Source organism: Rosa rugosa, unplaced genomic scaffold (genome assembly GCF_958449725.1).
Source record: "Rosa rugosa unplaced genomic scaffold, drRosRugo1.1 SCAFFOLD_181, whole genome shotgun sequence".
NCBI classification, from domain to species: domain Eukaryota; kingdom Viridiplantae; phylum Streptophyta; class Magnoliopsida; order Rosales; family Rosaceae; genus Rosa; species Rosa rugosa.
Window position 1 is genome coordinate 869 of NW_026908927.1, and position 18,288 is coordinate 19,156.

Here is an 18,288-nt window from a genome sequence, read left to right on the forward strand (position 1 = left end):
GTCATGGCGTCTGACGGGATTTTATGGGTATGCTCGTACTGGCGAGAGAGAAAAGTCATGGCAATTGCTGCGTGACCTTTCCGACATGGATTCTCTACCTTGGGTGGTGGTAGGGGATTTTAATGAGATCCTGAATAGTGGGGAGAAGATTGCTGGACCGTTGTGGCCGGAGAGGCAAATGTGAGGATTCAGGGAGGCGTTAGGGTATTGTGAACTACTAGATATAGGGTTTCAGGGTTCAATGGCTACATGGTGGAACTCTGATACTTTGTTGCGGTTGGATCGGGCTGTTTGTACTCCTTCATGGGTTGATATTTTTAACCATGCTAGAGTACTGCATTTGGCGCCGTCTGACTCTGATCATGTTCCGGTATTACTAAGAGCGAGTACTGCACCACTGATTGCAAGACGTAGGGCTCACCGCTTCAAATTTGAAGCGTTTTGCTTGCAGCACCCAGAGTGTGACGGTGTGGTGAAGGAAGCATGGGGAACAGATGTTTCGGGTACTCCTATGTTCTGTGTAACGAAGAAAGTTATGCATACTGGGATTCGTTTGAACAAGTGGCAAAAGGAGGTGTTCAAGGGCCGACAATTACAAATGTTGGGCATTCATACTAGGTTGGAAGAGTTACTGAGTGTCTTCCCATCAGTGAGTGTACAAAATGAGAACAAAGAGCTGACTGATAAGCTCCAGAGCTTGTTGTTCCAGGAGGAATTGTTTTGGAAGCAGCGGTCAAAAATTACTTGGCTCAAGGAAGGGGATCGAAACACCGGTTTTTTTCACCGGAAAACTGAGAATAGGAAACGCAAGAACTCATTGCAAGGCTTATTTGATGTTACGGGACAGTGGCAGGATAAAGATGAGGGTATTGAGAATGTGATCACCACTTATTTTTCTAAAATGTTTCAAGCATCCGAAATTGATGTTGAGGCTTTGAATTTAACTCTGGAGGACATTGTCCCTAGGGTTCTCATGAGATGAATGCTCAGCTTTGTGCGACGTATACTAAGGAGGATGTACGTTTTGCTCTTTTTCAGATGTATCCTACTAAATCCCCAGGTCCGGATGGAATGCCCCCTCTTTTTTTCCAACACTATTGGGATCACATTGGGGATGATATTTTTGCAGCAGTTCATAGCTTTGTTCAGACAGGTCACTTGTTGAAGCAAGTTAATTTTACTTATATTTGTCTTATTCTGAAAGTGAGTAATCCAGAACACATGTCAGATCTGCGACCAATTGCGTTGTGTAATGTGATATACAAGATTTGTTCGAAGGTTATTGCTAATAGATTGAAGCTTATTCTACCGAAGGTGATTTCCCATTTCCAAAGTGCTTTTGTCCCGGGTAGGCTCATTACTGATAATATATTAGTGGCAAATGAGATTGCACATTTCATGCATAACAAGAGGGATGGGGATGATGGTTCTATAGGTTTGGGTTTGCAAGACTTTGGATTTCTATGGTTATGCAATGTGTGAGTACGGTGCGGTATTCATTTTTGATCATAGGGAGACCACGGGGCTATGTGACCCCTAGTAGGGGATTACTACAGGGAGATCCATTGTCACCCTATCTTTTTCTCCTAGGAGCTGAAGGCTTTTCAGCGTTACTACAACAGAGATTGTCTACAGGAGCCCTTCCAGGTATTGCGGTCTGTGCTAATTCACCTTCGGTAAATCATTTATTATTTGCGGATGATAGTATGCTCTATGCACAGGCTTCATTGGAGTCTTGTGGTGTTATCCAGGAGGTCTTAGATATTTATGGACGAGCTTCTGGTCAGGTGGTTAACTTTGCTAAGAGTTCGGTGGTGTTTAGCAAAAATGTGGATAACGAGTTACAAGCAGACATCTCTATATTTTTAGGGGTGGAGGTTGTGGTTCTCATGCAAAATATTTAGGTCTTCCCACGTACGTAGGACGGAAGAGAACATCTACTTTTCAGTATATCAAGGAGAGACTCTCAAAAAAATTAACTTCTTGGCAAGGAAAATTGTTGAGTGGTGCAGGAAAGGATATTTTGATCAGGGTGGTGGCTCAAGCGTTACCTAATTATGCGATGAGCGTCTTTCAACTTACTCAAGGGTTTTGTGATGATCTGGAACAGCAGTGTGCAAGGTTTTGGTGGGGTAGCACATTAGATAAAAGGAAAATACACTGGAAGAGTTGGAATGCTCTTTGTAACCCGAAAGAAGAGGGTGGATTAGGTTTTCGTAGTCTCTCCAATTTTAATTCTGCCATGCTAGCAAAACAAGCATGGAGGATACTGAATCATCCTGGATCGCTTGTTGCTAGGATCTACAAAGCAAGATATTTTCCGAACACTTCTCTTTGGGAGGCCTTACCTCATGCCTCGCCTTCGTATTCTTGGAGGAGCATTTTCTCTACACGGGAAATTCTTAAAGAAAATTGTTATTGGCAGGTCGGTACCGGCGAGAACATTGGTATTTATTATGATAATTGGGTGGTGGCATTACCTTCTGGACGACCTCTATCCGCGGGGTTGGCGTTGGGTGACTGTCGAACGGTGAATGAATTGATGTGTGAACCTGGTAGGTGGAACATACCCTTGTTAGAAGAGGTATTCACGGTCGAAGAAGCAGCTAGGATTGCGGCAATTCCTCTGAGTAGGAGAGTAGTGAATGACCGGCTTTGTTGGAAACTATCGAAAGATGGAAACTTCTCAGTGAAGACAGCCTATAGATTTGCTTTCTTGAAGTCCTCCAATTATCATCCACTACAGCTCCCAGTTGGCTCGAGTTTTTGGAAAAAACTATGGAAAGTGGTCATTCCTAACAAAGCTAAGATTCATGTCTGGAGGGCGTGTCTGGATATACTTCCATCTCTAGGAAGCTTGGCTTCGAAGCGAGTGGTGGTGGATTCGCATGCATGCGTGTTATGTGAGGTTCATCATGAAACTGCTCTTCATATATGCAGGGACTGTCCCTATACAAGGTTGGTGCTGCAAATGAATGCTTTGATTTTTCAGGTATGTTATAGCCCTAGTAATATGCATGGGGATGTTATTAGCTGGCTGAATCAGTGTGCTAAAGATTTGTCGTTAGCTCATTTTGGAGTTTTTATTCTCTATATGGGGAGTTTGGAAGGAAAGAAATGATCGAGTTTGGAATCAAAAGAAGTGTGAGGCTCGGGATGTTAGCTTGGGGATTGTCTCTAGATTGCAGGAATTTAGGTTTCATACCATGAAGCTTTCACAACCTAAAATTGCACGTAGAGCTGTGTGGAGGGCGCCTCCAGTGGGGTTGATTAAAATAAATGTGGATGGTGCATTCCATTATGCCACTAGGAAAGGTGGTTTGGGTTTTGTGCTTAGAAACGAGGCTGGGATGATGTTAGGCGGCGGGGCTGGGCCTTTGAGTGGTTTGCTTTCATTGGAACATGCGGAAATCTTAGCATGCAAAGTTGCGCTAGAGTTCGCAGGGGAGCACAGTTTTGGTCCAGTTATGCTGGAAACTGATGCATTGGAGGTTCAGCGTCAACTTTCATTGAGTGAATCTGCCAACTTGTCGTTACTGGGTAGAATATATGATGATGTAGTGGCTCTTTTGGAAGCTCAGAGTGTGGTGCAGGTGCTACATGTTGGCCGGCGGGGCAATGGGGTAGCGCATCTGTTGGCTACCCATGGCCACTCTATTAGGCAAAATGCCTTTTACTTTTCAGTTCCAGATTGCTTACAAGCTGCGATTGCAACTGAGCTTTGTAATGTGTAGACTCTTTTCTTTCAATAAATGGCTTACCTCCCTTGATTCAAAAAATGTAATTTATAAATACATTTAAATTATTTGATCTTCATTTAAAAAAATAATATAAATTTAAAATTAGCTAAAATAGAGAGCATTGATGCAGACGTATTTCTAAAGTGGTTAGCCAAAATGACTTTTTAGTTATTTTAGCTAAAATTTTACTCAAAAATGGTTAGCATTGCTAAAAATGCTCTCAAGTCTCAACTAACCAACCTATAGAACTAGCCCGGTGATGCTACAAGGGACTGAACACCCTTTGGGTACCTGTCCCTTTGATTCCTTGCTGGATCTCACCTACCTCTCTCTTCAACTAGTTTTTTTGGTTGATTTCTTAGCAGATGAAGGTCTTCTTGTTGGAGATGGTTTGAGTTATGTGGTTATGACTTTTGTTTCTGGAAATTTGGATGATGGGTACTGCGGAATCGCCATCGAACTCCTCAACGATCTCTCGATCTGGTTAGATGTTGCTGTTGGTGGCTCTGTTTTCCTAGGCGGCGGAGCTGCTGGTTCTTCTTCGTTTACGGCAACTGTGTTGGCTAACCAAGATTATGGGCTTTAGGCCCACTATGTTTGTTTGTTTCTTTTTTCGTCTGGGTCTTTTGGGCCTCTGTTGTCTACTTATGTTTTTGCTTGGAAGGCGTAGTTGTTCTTCTTCTGTAACAGTTTCTCTTTAATATTTCAGTTCTTGTTGTTTGCCAAGAAATAAAAAATAAAAAAAAATCTAAATTCGAGCAGCCTTGATCATCTTATTAGAGAGAAACAAACTTGACAAAGATCAAGAAAGATGAATGTGCAACGATAATGAACTTTAAAGTGATGTCTGACGTTTAGAATTTTTTACGATTTGGTTTAACATGTTATTATTTGATTAATACGTAAAACAACATAAGATGACTAATGTGATCTTACCGTAGTTCAAAATATTTCCCGATAAGGTGTTTGATTATAATAATACTATAGAGTTTTTTTTTGAAAGAATAAGTCAGCCCTTTGTTGAAATGAAAAACCAATCACATGCATACAATACATAGCTCAGCTGCAACTGCAGCTAGAAGAAAAGGAGGAGTAGAAAAATAAAAACAATCTTGCTGCAAAGAGCAAGCATAAGTTGCTAACTGATGGGTTACACCATTGCCCAGTCGGCCTACATGAGCCACCTTCACAAAAGAGTGAGACTGCAACATGATCACTAGATCATTGTATAACCTTCCCAGCACGGACGTATTGCCAGTAGTAGAAGCACTCAATTGACCTTGGACTACCAAAGCATCAGTCTCCAATATTGCAGGAAATAAAGCATGGTCAACTACAAACTCCATTGCCTTCTTACAAGCTAGCACCTCCCCGTGCTCCGGTGACAACAACCCACTGAGAGGGCAAGTGCCCCCTGCCAACATAACACCAAGTTCATTACGAATCACAAAACCCGCTCCACCCTTTCTGGTCACATGATCAAAAGCCCCGTCGACATTAATCTTCAAGACACCCACAGGAGGTGCCACCCAACGCACCACCCTGCTTCTTCTACCCATACTTCCCCCACTGCTCAGGTTGTGGGAACGAAATTCCTGTAACCTGGACATAGAGCGAAGAACAACATCACTCGCTGCCCCCTTCTTTTGGTCCCATACCCTATCATTTCTCTCCTTCCAAATCGCATACAGAAGAAAGATAAATTCTCCAAAACTTGTTTGGGACAATTCCGCAGCACATGCACCTAACCATTGAATCAAATCACAGCCTACATGCTGAGGCCCATAGCAAACTTGTCGCAGTACCGCATTGGACTGCAACACCATCTGAGTAAAAGGACAATCCTTACAAAGATGTAAAGTGGATTCATTATGTGCTTCACATAACATACACATCAAGGATTCTAGCTGCACCCTTCTCGACTCCAATGTAACAAGAGACGGCAAAATATCCAAACACACCCTCCACATATGAATCTTGGCCTTATTTGGAATAGATGATTTCCAAACCTTCTTCCAGAAAGCCTCTCCCACAGAAGAGATAATGGGACTATAATTAGAAGAAGTAGAAAACGAAAAATGGTAGGCCGAGTTCACGGAAAACTTACCATCCTTAATCAACCTCCAAATCAGCCTATCATCCACCACCCTTCGACTCAAAGGGATATTAATAATCGCCTCTGCTTCATCCGCCAAAAACAGCCGAAATTTTTTAGCTTCATCCCAAGACCCCGTCGCCATAATTAAATCCTTCACCCAAGTTACCTCCCTTCGAGCCAAGTCTGTAGTTGTAGGTCTCCCAGCAGGTAATGTCGGAACCTAAGTAGTAGAGAAAATCCCAATGTCCTTCTCATCCCCCACTTGCCAACAACAACAATCTTTGAGCATTTCCTGAGTAGAAAATATACTTCTCCAAGAGTAGGAAGGCGAAGCATGAGGAACAGCCTCCCAAAATGAAACATCCGGGGAATACTTGGCCTTATACATACGAGCCACTAGAGAAGAAGGATTAAGAAGCACCCGCCATGCCTGTTTTGCTAACATAGCCGAATTAAAATCAGTAAGACTCTGAAATCCAAGGCCATCAGTCTCCTTTGGATTGCACAATACATTCCAGGTTTTCCAATGGATGTTCCTCTTGTCTAGAGTGCTTCCCCACCAAAACCGGGCTCACATTTGTTCCATATCATCAAAAAAAAATTTTGTCAGCTTAAAGACACTCATGGCATAAGTAGGTAACGCAGCAGCCACCACTCTGATAAGAATATCCTTCCCTGCCCCGCTAAGCAATTTTCCTTGCCAGCCCGCCAGTTTCTTTGCCAACTTTTCTTTTATGTATTGAAAAGTTGCAGTCTTCTTATGACCTACATAGGTAGGCAAACCTAGGTACTTTTCATGGGCCTCCACCACTTGTACCCCCATATAGCTCGAAACTTCCTCCTGCATCTCCACCGAAACGTTCTTGCTAAAAGCCACCGAACTCTTCTCAAAGTTAACAAGTTGACCAGAGGCCCTCCCATAGGTCTCAATAACATCCTGCAACTCATAGCAAGCCTCCAACGAAGCATGAGCATAAATCATGCTATCATCAGCAAACAATAAATGATTTATGGAGGGAGCATTTACACAAACCTCGATCCCGGGCAAAAGACCCAAAGCTTGCTTCTGTTGCAACAACGCAGAGAAACCTTCAGCACCAAGCAGAAACAAATAAGGTGAAAGAGGATCACCTTGGCATTAACCCCGACCAGGACAAACATAGCCTCTCGGTTTACCCCTAATCAAAAAGGAATACCGAACAGAGGATAGACATTGCATGACTGTATCAATCCAACTCTGAGCAAACCCAAACCGGACCATCACCATTCTCAGGAAAATCCACTCCATACGGTCATAAGCCTTGCTTAGATCCAGTTTAAGGGCCATAAATCCTTCACTACCATCCCTTTTATTATGCACAAAATGCGCTATCTAAAAAACAGCCTAGGCGCTAGGCGTCTCGTCACCGACCCGATTTTGCCCTGGGCGATTGATTTAGGCGTGAGGCTGCTCGGCGGCCGCCTAGACTGTCTAGGCGGTCTGGGCGGTGGCTAGGAGGTCTAGGCGCCGGGTCTGGGCGGGAGATGGATTTTTTTTTTTTCGGTCGAAGACGACAATCTTCTCTCAACACTGTTCTCACTTTTCATTCTCTCACCGTCGGACAAAAACCCAAAACTGAAAACCAAGACCTCTCTCTCGACCATCGACGGCAGCGACAACCTGGTTCATATATGAGAACTGGGTCTTCTGGGTTTGAATAAAGTACTGGTTTTGATAAGTTGATGTTACCTATAGTTGATTGAGCGGTGATTCGTTGCGAAACGGAGCGGAGGCAAGGTGGGAGAGAGGTCATCCGGGCCTTGAAAGGGGCGGAGCCGGCGAAGAAGGTCTAGGCGATGGAGCTTGGAGGCTAAATCCATGGTGGGTCTGTGAGAAAAAGGGAGATCGAGAATTTGAGGGAGAAGAGAAAGGTGAAGTCCTTTTTCTGTGGGTATGAATACGGAATGGATCTAGAAAAATGTATTAAATATTATGGGATGGATCTAGGAAAAGGTGTTTGGCACCTTTAATTATAGGATTAATTTTTTTGCTTAGTTGGCTGCTAAAATAGACGAACCAAGGTCTGGTTCAATTACTAATATATGAATGATATTTTCTGTCTATTCTAAAAAAAAAAAAAAAAAGAAGATATTTTCTGTCTTGAATAATCTCATAAATGATTAACTCATCAAGAACACGATCTAGGCCTAAATAATTCTTGAGAAACTACACTTTATATGTAATGAATATGAGAAACTATTCTTTATATGTTATAAAAATAAAATAAAAATTAAAAATTAAAAAAACCGCCTAGTCCCCGCCTAGGCTCCCACCTAGGCCTCTGGGCGCTAGGCCCCAGACTACCGCCCGACTAGCGCCTAGCGTTTTTTAGAACCATGCTCATTAGCAACAAGAATATTATCAGTAATGAGTCTTCCCGGGACAAAAGCACTTTGAAAGGTTGATATTACTGAGGGTAGAATAATCTTCAATCTGTTCGCAATTACCTTCGAGCAAATCTTATAAATGACATTACACAACGCAATTGGCCTCAAATCAGACATATTCTCAGGGGAACTGACCTTTGGAATAAGACATGTGTGTGTAATTAATTTGCCCGAGTAGCTGTCTCGTGTGTAGAAAACTCTTCACTGCTTCAAATACGTCAATCCCAATATTGTTGGAAAAATAATGGCGGCATCCCATCTGGTCCTGGTGACTTTGTTGGATACATCTGGAATAATGCTTGACGAACTTCCTCCAAAGTATAATCTGCACACAAATGATCATTCATCTCTTGACTAATGCAAGGTTGGGTAGCCTCCAACGTCTTATTAACCGCCTCAAAGTCCACTTCAGAAGCCTGAAACATAGTTTCAAAATAGGACGTGATAATTTTCTCAACATCAGCATCCTCCTCCTTCCACTGCCCATCTTCATCATATAAACCTTGCAACATATTTTTCCGTCTTCTGTTAGTAGCTTTCCGGTGAAAGAATCCAGTATTCCGGTCTCCTTCCTTAAGCCAAGTAACTTTAGATCGTTGTCGCCTAAAAGTCTCTTCTTGATACAATAAAGTTTGAAGTCGATCCAGCAACTCCTTCTTTTCTTGCTGTACTGCCTCAGAAATAGGCACCCCAAGAAGTTCCTCCATTCTAGTCCGTAAACCTAGCATCTGAAGTTGTCTACCACGAAAAACCTGCTTCTGCCATTTATCCAGACGAATATGAGTATGCTCAATTTTCTTTGCGACACAAAACATTGGGGTACCAGCAATATCAGTCCGCCAAGCCTCCTCCACAACCCCAACACATTCCGGATGTTGTACCCAAAATGCTTCAAACTTAAAGCGATGAAACTTTGGCTGGAGACTAGTGGAACTGTACTAGCCCTTAACAAAATAGGAACATGGTCCGAATCAGAGGGCAACAGATGAAAAAGCTTAGAATGACCGAAAAGATCAAACCAAGACGGCGTACAGACCGCCCTAGCCAGTCGCAACTGAGTTTCCGAGTTCCACCAAGTAGCCAAAGATCCATGGAACCCTAGGTCTAGAAGATCCCCATATCCTAGTGCTTCCCGAAAGCTTCTCGATCATATGTCTTTCCGCCCTAATCGGCCCATCAATCTTCTCCCCGTTATTAAGTATCTCATTAAAGTCACCGATCACAACCCATGATAATGAATCAAGATCTGAGAGTTCACGAAGTAACTGCCAGGAACGATCCCTTTCTGCAGTCCTAGCATACCCATAGAAACCAGTCAGACGCCATGACAATGCCCCAGATTCCCCTACCACTTCCGCATCCATATGATGCGCCGACGTCATACGCATCCGCAACTGAACCTCATCACTCAAAAAGAAACCCAGTCCACCTGCTTGTCCCTCACTAAGCACCGCCTCTACATGTGCAAAGCCTAGCGCGTGCTGCAATCGTTCAAACTCTTCCCTACGGCTTATTTTTGTCTCACAGAGAAGCACAATCTGGGGCCTATTTTGAGTAATCAAATCCTTCAACGCCCTAACCGTTGCATCATTACATATTCCTCGGCAATTCCAGCTGAGTACGTCCAGATCCATTGTGGACCATTTTGCTTTCTACGGACGAGAAAGTATCCCTAGGGCCAGAGCGGCTAGGTCAGAATATTGCAATATTCTTTTTTCTACTATAGAGTTTACAATATAGTTTAGAGATGTTAGAGATCTATAGGCATTCTTTGAATTTGAAGCACAGAAACAAATGTCCCACATAAATTAGACTAGGCAAATTGGGCATGTTTCTTTATGACTCTTCTTATTAACTTATAGTCCAAATGGATGGGTGATGATCAAAAGCTCTCATTAATCATTAGATTCTTAAGCTTTTGCATCTGGCCAAATCCATTTATTCCCAGTGTCATCTCTCATTGTCTGTGGGAGACTTGTCATCCCTTTGTTCTGTCATTTGATTAACGATTAACAAGGTAGACTGAGCCCTACTCCTAGAATAATTAAGGGAGGTGTGAAGGTCACACAAAATGGTGGTACTAAATGTTGAAAATTACTTGGATTCTTGCTTAATTTTCTGGGAATCTTTCATTAGTTTTTCTCTCTTTGTTGTCTTTCTGGTTTTTGTGGCTTGTCCTTCTCATATTCCTACCCTCTTTTCTGGGTATTTTGGCCCTATTCCAATCTGGACCTGCATTATTCAACCTTGCCTTTAACCCAAGGCAGTGTGTGTGGGCGATCTCTCCACATTTTCTTTTTCTCTTTGTGACACAAAATCTCTGATTAAAGGGCAAAGACTAAAGAGCATATGTTAAAGTGAAAAGCTCAAATGAAAATATTCAAAATAATATAGACTGCAAAAGCTTCTTCTAACTTCCAGTGGCTTGGCTTTTGTAGGCTTTCAGCTTGTAGATTTGGTCACATTATGCATCACCAAAAAAGAGAAAAAAGAAAAAAGGGAGAAAAGGAAAGATTATTCATGGATTTCTGTTAGTGATAGTTCAATACTATTACAAATGTGTACTGGTCCCGATCAATAGTATTAGAAGGTCCATGATCACACATGGGCTTCTTTCAAGTAGCTCTTTACTAGTGCTCTGTGAAAAGTGGGTTGAGCTAAAATCTTGTATGATAGACTTGGGCTGAGAAGATGGGAGCCCTTGTTTAAAAACTAAGCAAAGATAACAAACTAACCCATCCGAAGATGTTACAAAATGCGCCTAACTAGGTGACAATCTAATAAGATTTGTGGCTTCAATTTTAGGTGTCATGTTATGTCATGTGTTTAAGTGACATCATCTGTTTGCCAAATCATGCAATTTAAAAAAAAAAATATTTTACCCTTTTAAAATCTAATGGTTCTAATTATTTTGGCTTTATTCTAAAAAGAATAAATTTATTTTGGCTTCATTTTGCCATTTAATTTGCAAACTTGACGCGAACTTCTGTTAGTGAAAGTGACTATTTGTACCATAACGTGGAAAAACTTATTCAAGACCTAAGAAATTTGTGATTTGATGTGTATAAGGTTCATAGTTGCATGCGCGAGAAGGTCAAGAACATCATAATCATGTCTTACTCTCTTAAAAGGTTATACTTATCTAAGAATCTCTCTTCCACCGCCATTCAATCATGTGTCAAAATTGCATCATTCTTGCATGCATTAGTAGCGATGCTCCCCTGGCCTAAATCATTCTAGCTAGCTCATTTCTGTCATAAGTTAGAGCTCCTCATTAAAAACAAACAAATAAATAAAATGAATATATATGGTGCAGGAAAAAACTTACTTGATCTTGTAATACATTGATACACAAAATTACAAACTCGATTAGACGCTCTTACGATTTTTTATGAGATTATTACCTTCCTTCAAAACTCACAATCTGCTTAAATCATCTCATATGAGTCTATTAGTCTAAGAACATCTTTAACCGCATGGTAAAGTTTCACTACATTAAAAGATCGTTGCTTTAGCCTACTTTTGTAGCAGTGTTCAGCTAGCTGTCCATTATTTCCTGCAGACAAAAAGCCAAATGACAGTGACGATGTCTGATTAATTCATCAAATGAGTACCAGCCTTATAATCATCGATCGATACTCTCCTCAGTCCACACACCAAAGCTTTTGCATTTTGCACCTTATCTGTATCGGAAGCTCGGCTTTCTCTCATGGAGATGCAGATGGAGCTCCAGCCACAACCACACGTACTACTATTGCCCTTCCCAGCACAAGGCCACATCAAGCCCATGCTAGCCTTGGCGCAGCTTCTCTGCCACGCCGGCATCCACGTCACCTTCCTCAACACCGAGCATAACCACCGCCAGCTCACCCAACGCCAAGCCCTCTCCACCCGATTCCCTACTCTCCACTTCCACTCCATCTCCGACGGCCTCCCCTCCGATCATCCACGCTCCATTTCCCCTAATCTCATGGACATAGTCACGTCCCTGAGGTCCAAAACGGCGCCGCTCCTGCATCAACTCCTGGTCTCCCTCATGAGCAAAAACGACGTCGGCTCTGCAGCTCAGCTGCCTCCTTTGGGCTGTGTGATAACAGACGGGATCATGTGTTTCGCAATTGAAGTGGCGGAGGAGGTCGGAATTCCCGTAATTGCCCTCCGCACCACCAGCGCTTGCAGCTTCTGGTGTTACTCGTGCATCCCCAAGCTAATTGAAGAAGCTCAGCTGCCTTTTGGAGGTCAGTAACTGCCTGCCATAGTGGCCAATCATTGATTTGTTTCCTTGTTCTTATCCTATCGCGGTTATGATCATCAAGTGGTCATTTTTAATACAAAAAATGAAGCAGGAAAAACAGAGTTACTTTGCTTTTATTACCATACCTAGGTTATAGACAAATGAAGTAGAAATTTTTTTGTGTTTATTACCGCAACTAGGAGACATGAACCAAGGAATTAACACACAAAGAAAATTGGGGACACACACACACATATTTTTATTACAACCTATCATTTTTGAGTTGATCTTGAGGACCGTCTCAGTCATACATAGGAGTATATACTACTATGCTAGCTAAAAGGTCGAATGGACGAGTTTCTTAGGTCAGTAACTGCTTGCCATAGTGGCCAATCGATTTTTATTTCCTTGTTTTTATCCTATGGCGGTTATGAATCAAATAGTAAATTTGATTGGATTCAATTTTCATGTTTTCAAGTTTTATATTGATTGCACTAATGAAGGGAATGCATGTTTTAAATTACTTTGAACAGATCATGATATGGATAAGATAGTGAGCGGCATTCCTGGGATGGAATGCCTTTTACGACGAAGAGACCTACCGAGTATTTGCGGAGTACCAACGGACCACCCGGTTATCCAGTTTTTCATTGAAGAGACCAGAGCCATAACTCGAGCTTCTAGTCTCATACTCAACACTTTTGACGACCTCGAATCCTCAGTTCTCTCCCACATTGCCTCTCGATTTTCAAAAATTTACACCATCGGACCATTGCATGCTCTCCTCAACTCTCGTGTCGTGGACGACAACCTATCTTCCTCATCCTCCGCCGCCGCCTCTTTGCGCCAAGAAGACCGTGGTTGCATGATGTGGTTAGACTCCCGTAGGGTTGGGTCTGTTATTTTCGTTAGCTTCGGGAGTTTGGTGAAACTAACACGTGTTCAATTACTAGAGTTTTGGCACGGATTGGTTAATAGTGGGTCCCCTTTTCTATGGGTCATCCGCTCAGATGTGCTATGGGGTGATGAAGGAGAGCAAGCGAGTCACGTAACCCCGGCGGAGTTGGAGATGGGTACAAAAGAACGGGGGTTTATAGTCGATTGGGCTCCACAAGAAGAGGTCCTGGCCCATGAAGCTGTAGGTGGGTTTCTGACCCATAGCGGGTGGAATTCGACACTGGAGGCAATTTGGGCCGGAGTCCCAATGCTTTGCTGGCCCCAACTAGCAGACCAGCAAGTGAATAGTAGATGGGTTGGAGAGGTTTGGAAGATTGGGGTTGATATGAAAGACACGTGTGATAGATCGACGGTCGAGAAGATGATCAAAGCCTTGATGAAAGGTGAAGATAAAGAGGTGATTTCAAGGTCAGTGGATCATTTTGCAAAATTGGCGCGGACTTCTGTTAGTAAAAGTGGCTCTTCATACCTTAATCTGGAGAAATTTATTCAAGACTTGAGAAATTTGTGATTTGATGTGTATGTATAAGGTTCACAGTTGCATACTTGCATATGTAAGAAGTTCAACTGGGACGTCGCAACCATATCCTACTCGCTTAAAAAGTTAAACTTATCTAAAATCTCCACTCCACCACCATCCATTTATGTGTCAGAGTTACATCATTCTTGCGTGCGTCACTACCGATGCTTCTCTGACCGAAATCATTCTAGCTAGCTCATATCGTCATAAATTTGAGCAAATTATTAAAAATAAATAAATAAATAAAATGAATGTAGTGCTGGAAAAAACTTGATAGTGTGATGCATTGATACACAAAATGACAGACACCATTAGACAAATTCAAGATTTTTCATGAGAATATTAGCTTCTTTTAAAACTTACATTTGTTTAAGGCGTCCCATATGAATTTAAGAATCTTTAATAGCATGGTAAAGTTTCACTACATTAGAATATACAAATGTATACCTTGACCCGATTTATAGATAAAAGAATACTTTCTCCAAAATTTCCCCTATATATATGTGTATGTCATATCCAATACCATGCGAGTCACTGCAAAGAATAGTAGAAAGCCCTTACAATGTACACACTCTGTCGGATAATGCGTATATGCTATACATGCATGCATAATAAAATTCTCTACTTTCTCAACCCTTTTATAAAAAAAACTTACAATTATACTCATTTGAATTAGATACGTCTTTATGTAATTCTACCTGCACACGTAACTTTATACTACCCGTGGAGAGATTTTTATGTAAATGAAAGAAGCATGTGACAAGCACAGAAAGTTCAGCTTTGCATTATTTCTTAACAAAAAGCCAAACCCAATGGACAGTGAAAATGACTATTCGGTATAGATTGGACCTATGCCTAATCTCTTTCACTACGTACGACTACGACGTTATCATCAATAATCAATGCTCAATACTCTCCAAAAACCAAGGTTCTAAAAACGCTAGGCGCTAGTCGGGCGGAAGGCCGGGGACTATCGCCTAGGCGGTTTTTTTTTTTTAATTTTATTTTTATTTTTATAACATATAATTATATAAATAAAAATAAAAAAGATATTATAATATTTGAAAATAGTAAATAAATAAATAAAAATATCATTGAACATTCAACAACCATTTCTATATATGCAATTAAGTTTACCAAAAGTCCAAAACAATGAAACCTCAAAAAGTCCATAACAGAGTCACAAAGCATAATTAATCTGACTGATACAAGTATACAACACTTGAAGTATACAACCTGTCACAGACTCTCCTAGCTCCAATCACATTCTTATAAGCAACAGAGAGGAGGTTTCTTTCCTCCACAGTTAGCTCCTTCACATCGACAGTCTTTGCGACCTTCTCCATAAACTCAACCATCTCCTCATAACGCTCATCTTGCTCAGCCAACTTGGCCATGTAAACATTCTCCTCGCGTGTAGAATCAGTTGGCGACATCTTTGCAGTGTATTAAGAAAATTCTCAAACCTGAAATGTGTTAAACAATCATCAATTGAAGCCACTATTTACACACAAATATCACCATCAAAACAGAACAGTCCAAACAATCAAACTTAATCTCATGATTCTCATCAACAACTCAACAAGACAACAAGAGTTACAAGACAACGGAAACCATGAGTCATCTACTCTGACTACTCATCAACAACACGGGTCATCAGTTCATCACAGTTCAATACAATACCCAGCAACTTAACATTCACAGTTTATAACATTCACAGAATCACAGTTTGATACTTTGAGAGTTGAGACAATGACTCACCACAAAACCCAGAAATCATCGAGCTTGCAGAATCCAAAACCCAGAAATCGAGCTTCAACAATCAGTCAATCACCGAGTTTGAAGTTTGGACCCAGAAATCAAGCATGAAAAATCACCAAGCTTCGAGGTTGAACCGAGCTTCAAGCCTTGAGCCCAGAAATCGAACCCAGAATTCCCAGAAATCGAGCTTGAAGAATCAGTGAATCACCAAGCTTTGTGGTTGAAGAATCACCGACCTTGAAGCCTTGAACCCAGAAATCGAACCTAAAATCGAACCCAGAAAATCAGAAATTGTGAGATTGAAACCCAGAAATTCGATTGAAAGACAAAAACCCAGAGAAATTCGATTTACCGGCGAGCTGGAGAGCTAGAGAGCTGGCCGGATACTCGGAGAGAGACTGAGAGTCTGAGAATCGACGGATCGAGGAGTGGCGTTCCATCTTGATTTCGAACCCAGAAAGGGAGAAAGCACCTAGGCGCCTATCGCCCAGAGCCGCCCAGAGACGCCCAGCCCCGCCTAGGCCGCCTAGGCGGCCGACTTTATTCCCAGCGCCCAGCTTGCTCGACTAGGGGAGAATCGGAACGGTATTGCTTCGCCTAGCGCCTAGGCGGAGCTAGGCGCCGATTTTTAGAACCCTACCAAAAACCAAAGCTTCGCATTTTGCACCTCATTTCAATCGAAGCTTGGGTTTTTCTTATGGTGATGCAGATGGAGCTCTAGCCACAACCACACGTACTACTATTTCCCTTCCCAGCACAAGGCCACATCAAGCCCATATATGCTAGCCTTGGCGCAACTTCTCTGCCACGCCGGCATCCACGTCACCTTAACCACCGCCAGCTCACCCAACGCTAAGCCCTATCCGCCCGATTCCCTACTCTCCACTTCCGCTCCATCTCCGATGGCCTCCCCTCCGATCATCCACTCTCCATTTCCCCTAATCTCATAGACATACTGACATCGGCGACATAGTCACGTCCCTGAGGTCCAAAACAGCGCCGCTCCTGGATCAACTCCTGGTCTCCCTAAGCAAAAACGACGTTGACGACTCCCGTAGCTCAGCAGCCTCCTTTGGGTTGTATGACAACGGACAGGATCATGTCTTTCGCAATTGATGTGGCAGAGGAGGTGTGAATTCCCGTCATTGCCTTTCGCTTTATCAGCGCTTGCAGCTTCTGGTGTAACTTTTGCATCCCCAAGCTTATTGAAGAAGCTCAACTGCCTTTTATAGGTCAATAACGTACATACTGGGATTCAAATTTGCTCATCACAAATACTTTGTGGTGATACCACCACTCAATATAAAACTGTCATGTGTTATAAAATATAATTATAGTTAATCATGATATTTCATTAAAAAAAAAAATTTAAGTATTCATTTAATTCTACATGACGTGGCAAGTTTTAATAGAGTGGTAATATCACCACAAAATAAAAGTGGTGAGCAAATTTGAATCCTACATACTGCTTGCCATAGATTTTTTTTTTTTTTGGTTGTTGTTGTTGATCAAATGCTTGCCATAGTTTAATCATCAAAAAAAAAAAAAAAATGCATGCCAGAGTGGCCAATCGTTTTTTATTTCCTTTATTTTTACCTATCACGGTTATGAATTTATGATCATCAAGTGGCCATGTGTTAAACCACACAAAATGAAGTAAAAAAAAAATACAGAGTTACTTTGTTTTTATTACCATACCTAGGTTGTAGACAAATGAAGTACAAAAACGTGTATGTTTATTACCAGAATTTGTTTTTGGTCAAACTAGGAGACAACTTAATTACCACAGGTCCACAACCAGGAGACACGAACCGACGAGCATCACAAAGAATTTGGGGATATCCACACACACTTACATATTTCAACAACCTATCAGTTTTGAAATAATTTTCTAGACCTCTAATTCATATATGGAAGACTTAAAAAAAAAAAAAAATGCTACAAGGTTGAATTGAGGAGTTTCTTAGGTCATCTATAAATGTGGTATAAAGAGTTTATTGAAAACACCTAACATCTCCAAATCTCATTTTCAACAAGGATCTAGTCTATTACAAAAAATCATATTAGAGTTTCAAAGTCCAGATCAAAAGTTGGTCTAAATATTGACTTTATTGTAGATCATAAGTTGGTAGAGAGTGATTCATTACGTGAAAGTAGATGTACATAAATTATATGAAATCTATAATTAATTTAACCCCATATAATTATAAAAAGCAAATAATAAGATCTTTATTATAATTTTGGAAGATATAAAACGTAAGACCACAAATCATTTCAAACCAGCACGGTTGAAGATAACTTTAGAGCAAATCCACCGCATGTCTCATTAGGTGACTAATCCGTGAAAGTGAATAAAAGAAGAAATGCATCAACAAGTAATCAATCCACCAAGCGGTGAGTCCCAACAAGTCGACCAATTGGCCGACCCACAATCAGCAACTCAATTACTCGACTGAGTCTACGGCTCCCACACTCATGTGGGTTGCTACCAAGGGCTAGTTTTCATTTAAGTCATTTATTTATTTTAAGGGAAAATTACTGGTCCCCCCTT

At 41.5% G+C, this 18,288-nt stretch overlaps 2 protein-coding genes across 2 annotated transcripts; both read left to right on the top strand.

The window, feature by feature from the left end:
* Positions 1 to 241: 241 nt before the first annotated feature.
* LOC133724199 (uncharacterized) lies at positions 242 to 982 on the top strand. The gene has a single exon (XM_062150915.1). The coding sequence runs from the start codon at positions 242 to 244 to the stop codon at positions 980 to 982; it is 741 nt and encodes a 246-aa protein (XP_062006899.1).
* A 10,608-nt stretch (positions 983 to 11,590) lies between these two features.
* LOC133724198 (7-deoxyloganetic acid glucosyltransferase-like) lies at positions 11,591 to 14,057 on the top strand. The gene is made up of 2 exons (XM_062150913.1): positions 11,591 to 12,503; positions 13,033 to 14,057. The coding sequence occupies exons 1-2, from the start codon at positions 11,975 to 11,977 to the stop codon at positions 13,965 to 13,967; spliced, it is 1,464 nt and encodes a 487-aa protein (XP_062006897.1). The 5' UTR covers positions 11,591 to 11,974; the 3' UTR covers positions 13,968 to 14,057.
* The last annotated feature ends 4,231 nt before the right edge of the window (positions 14,058 to 18,288 follow it).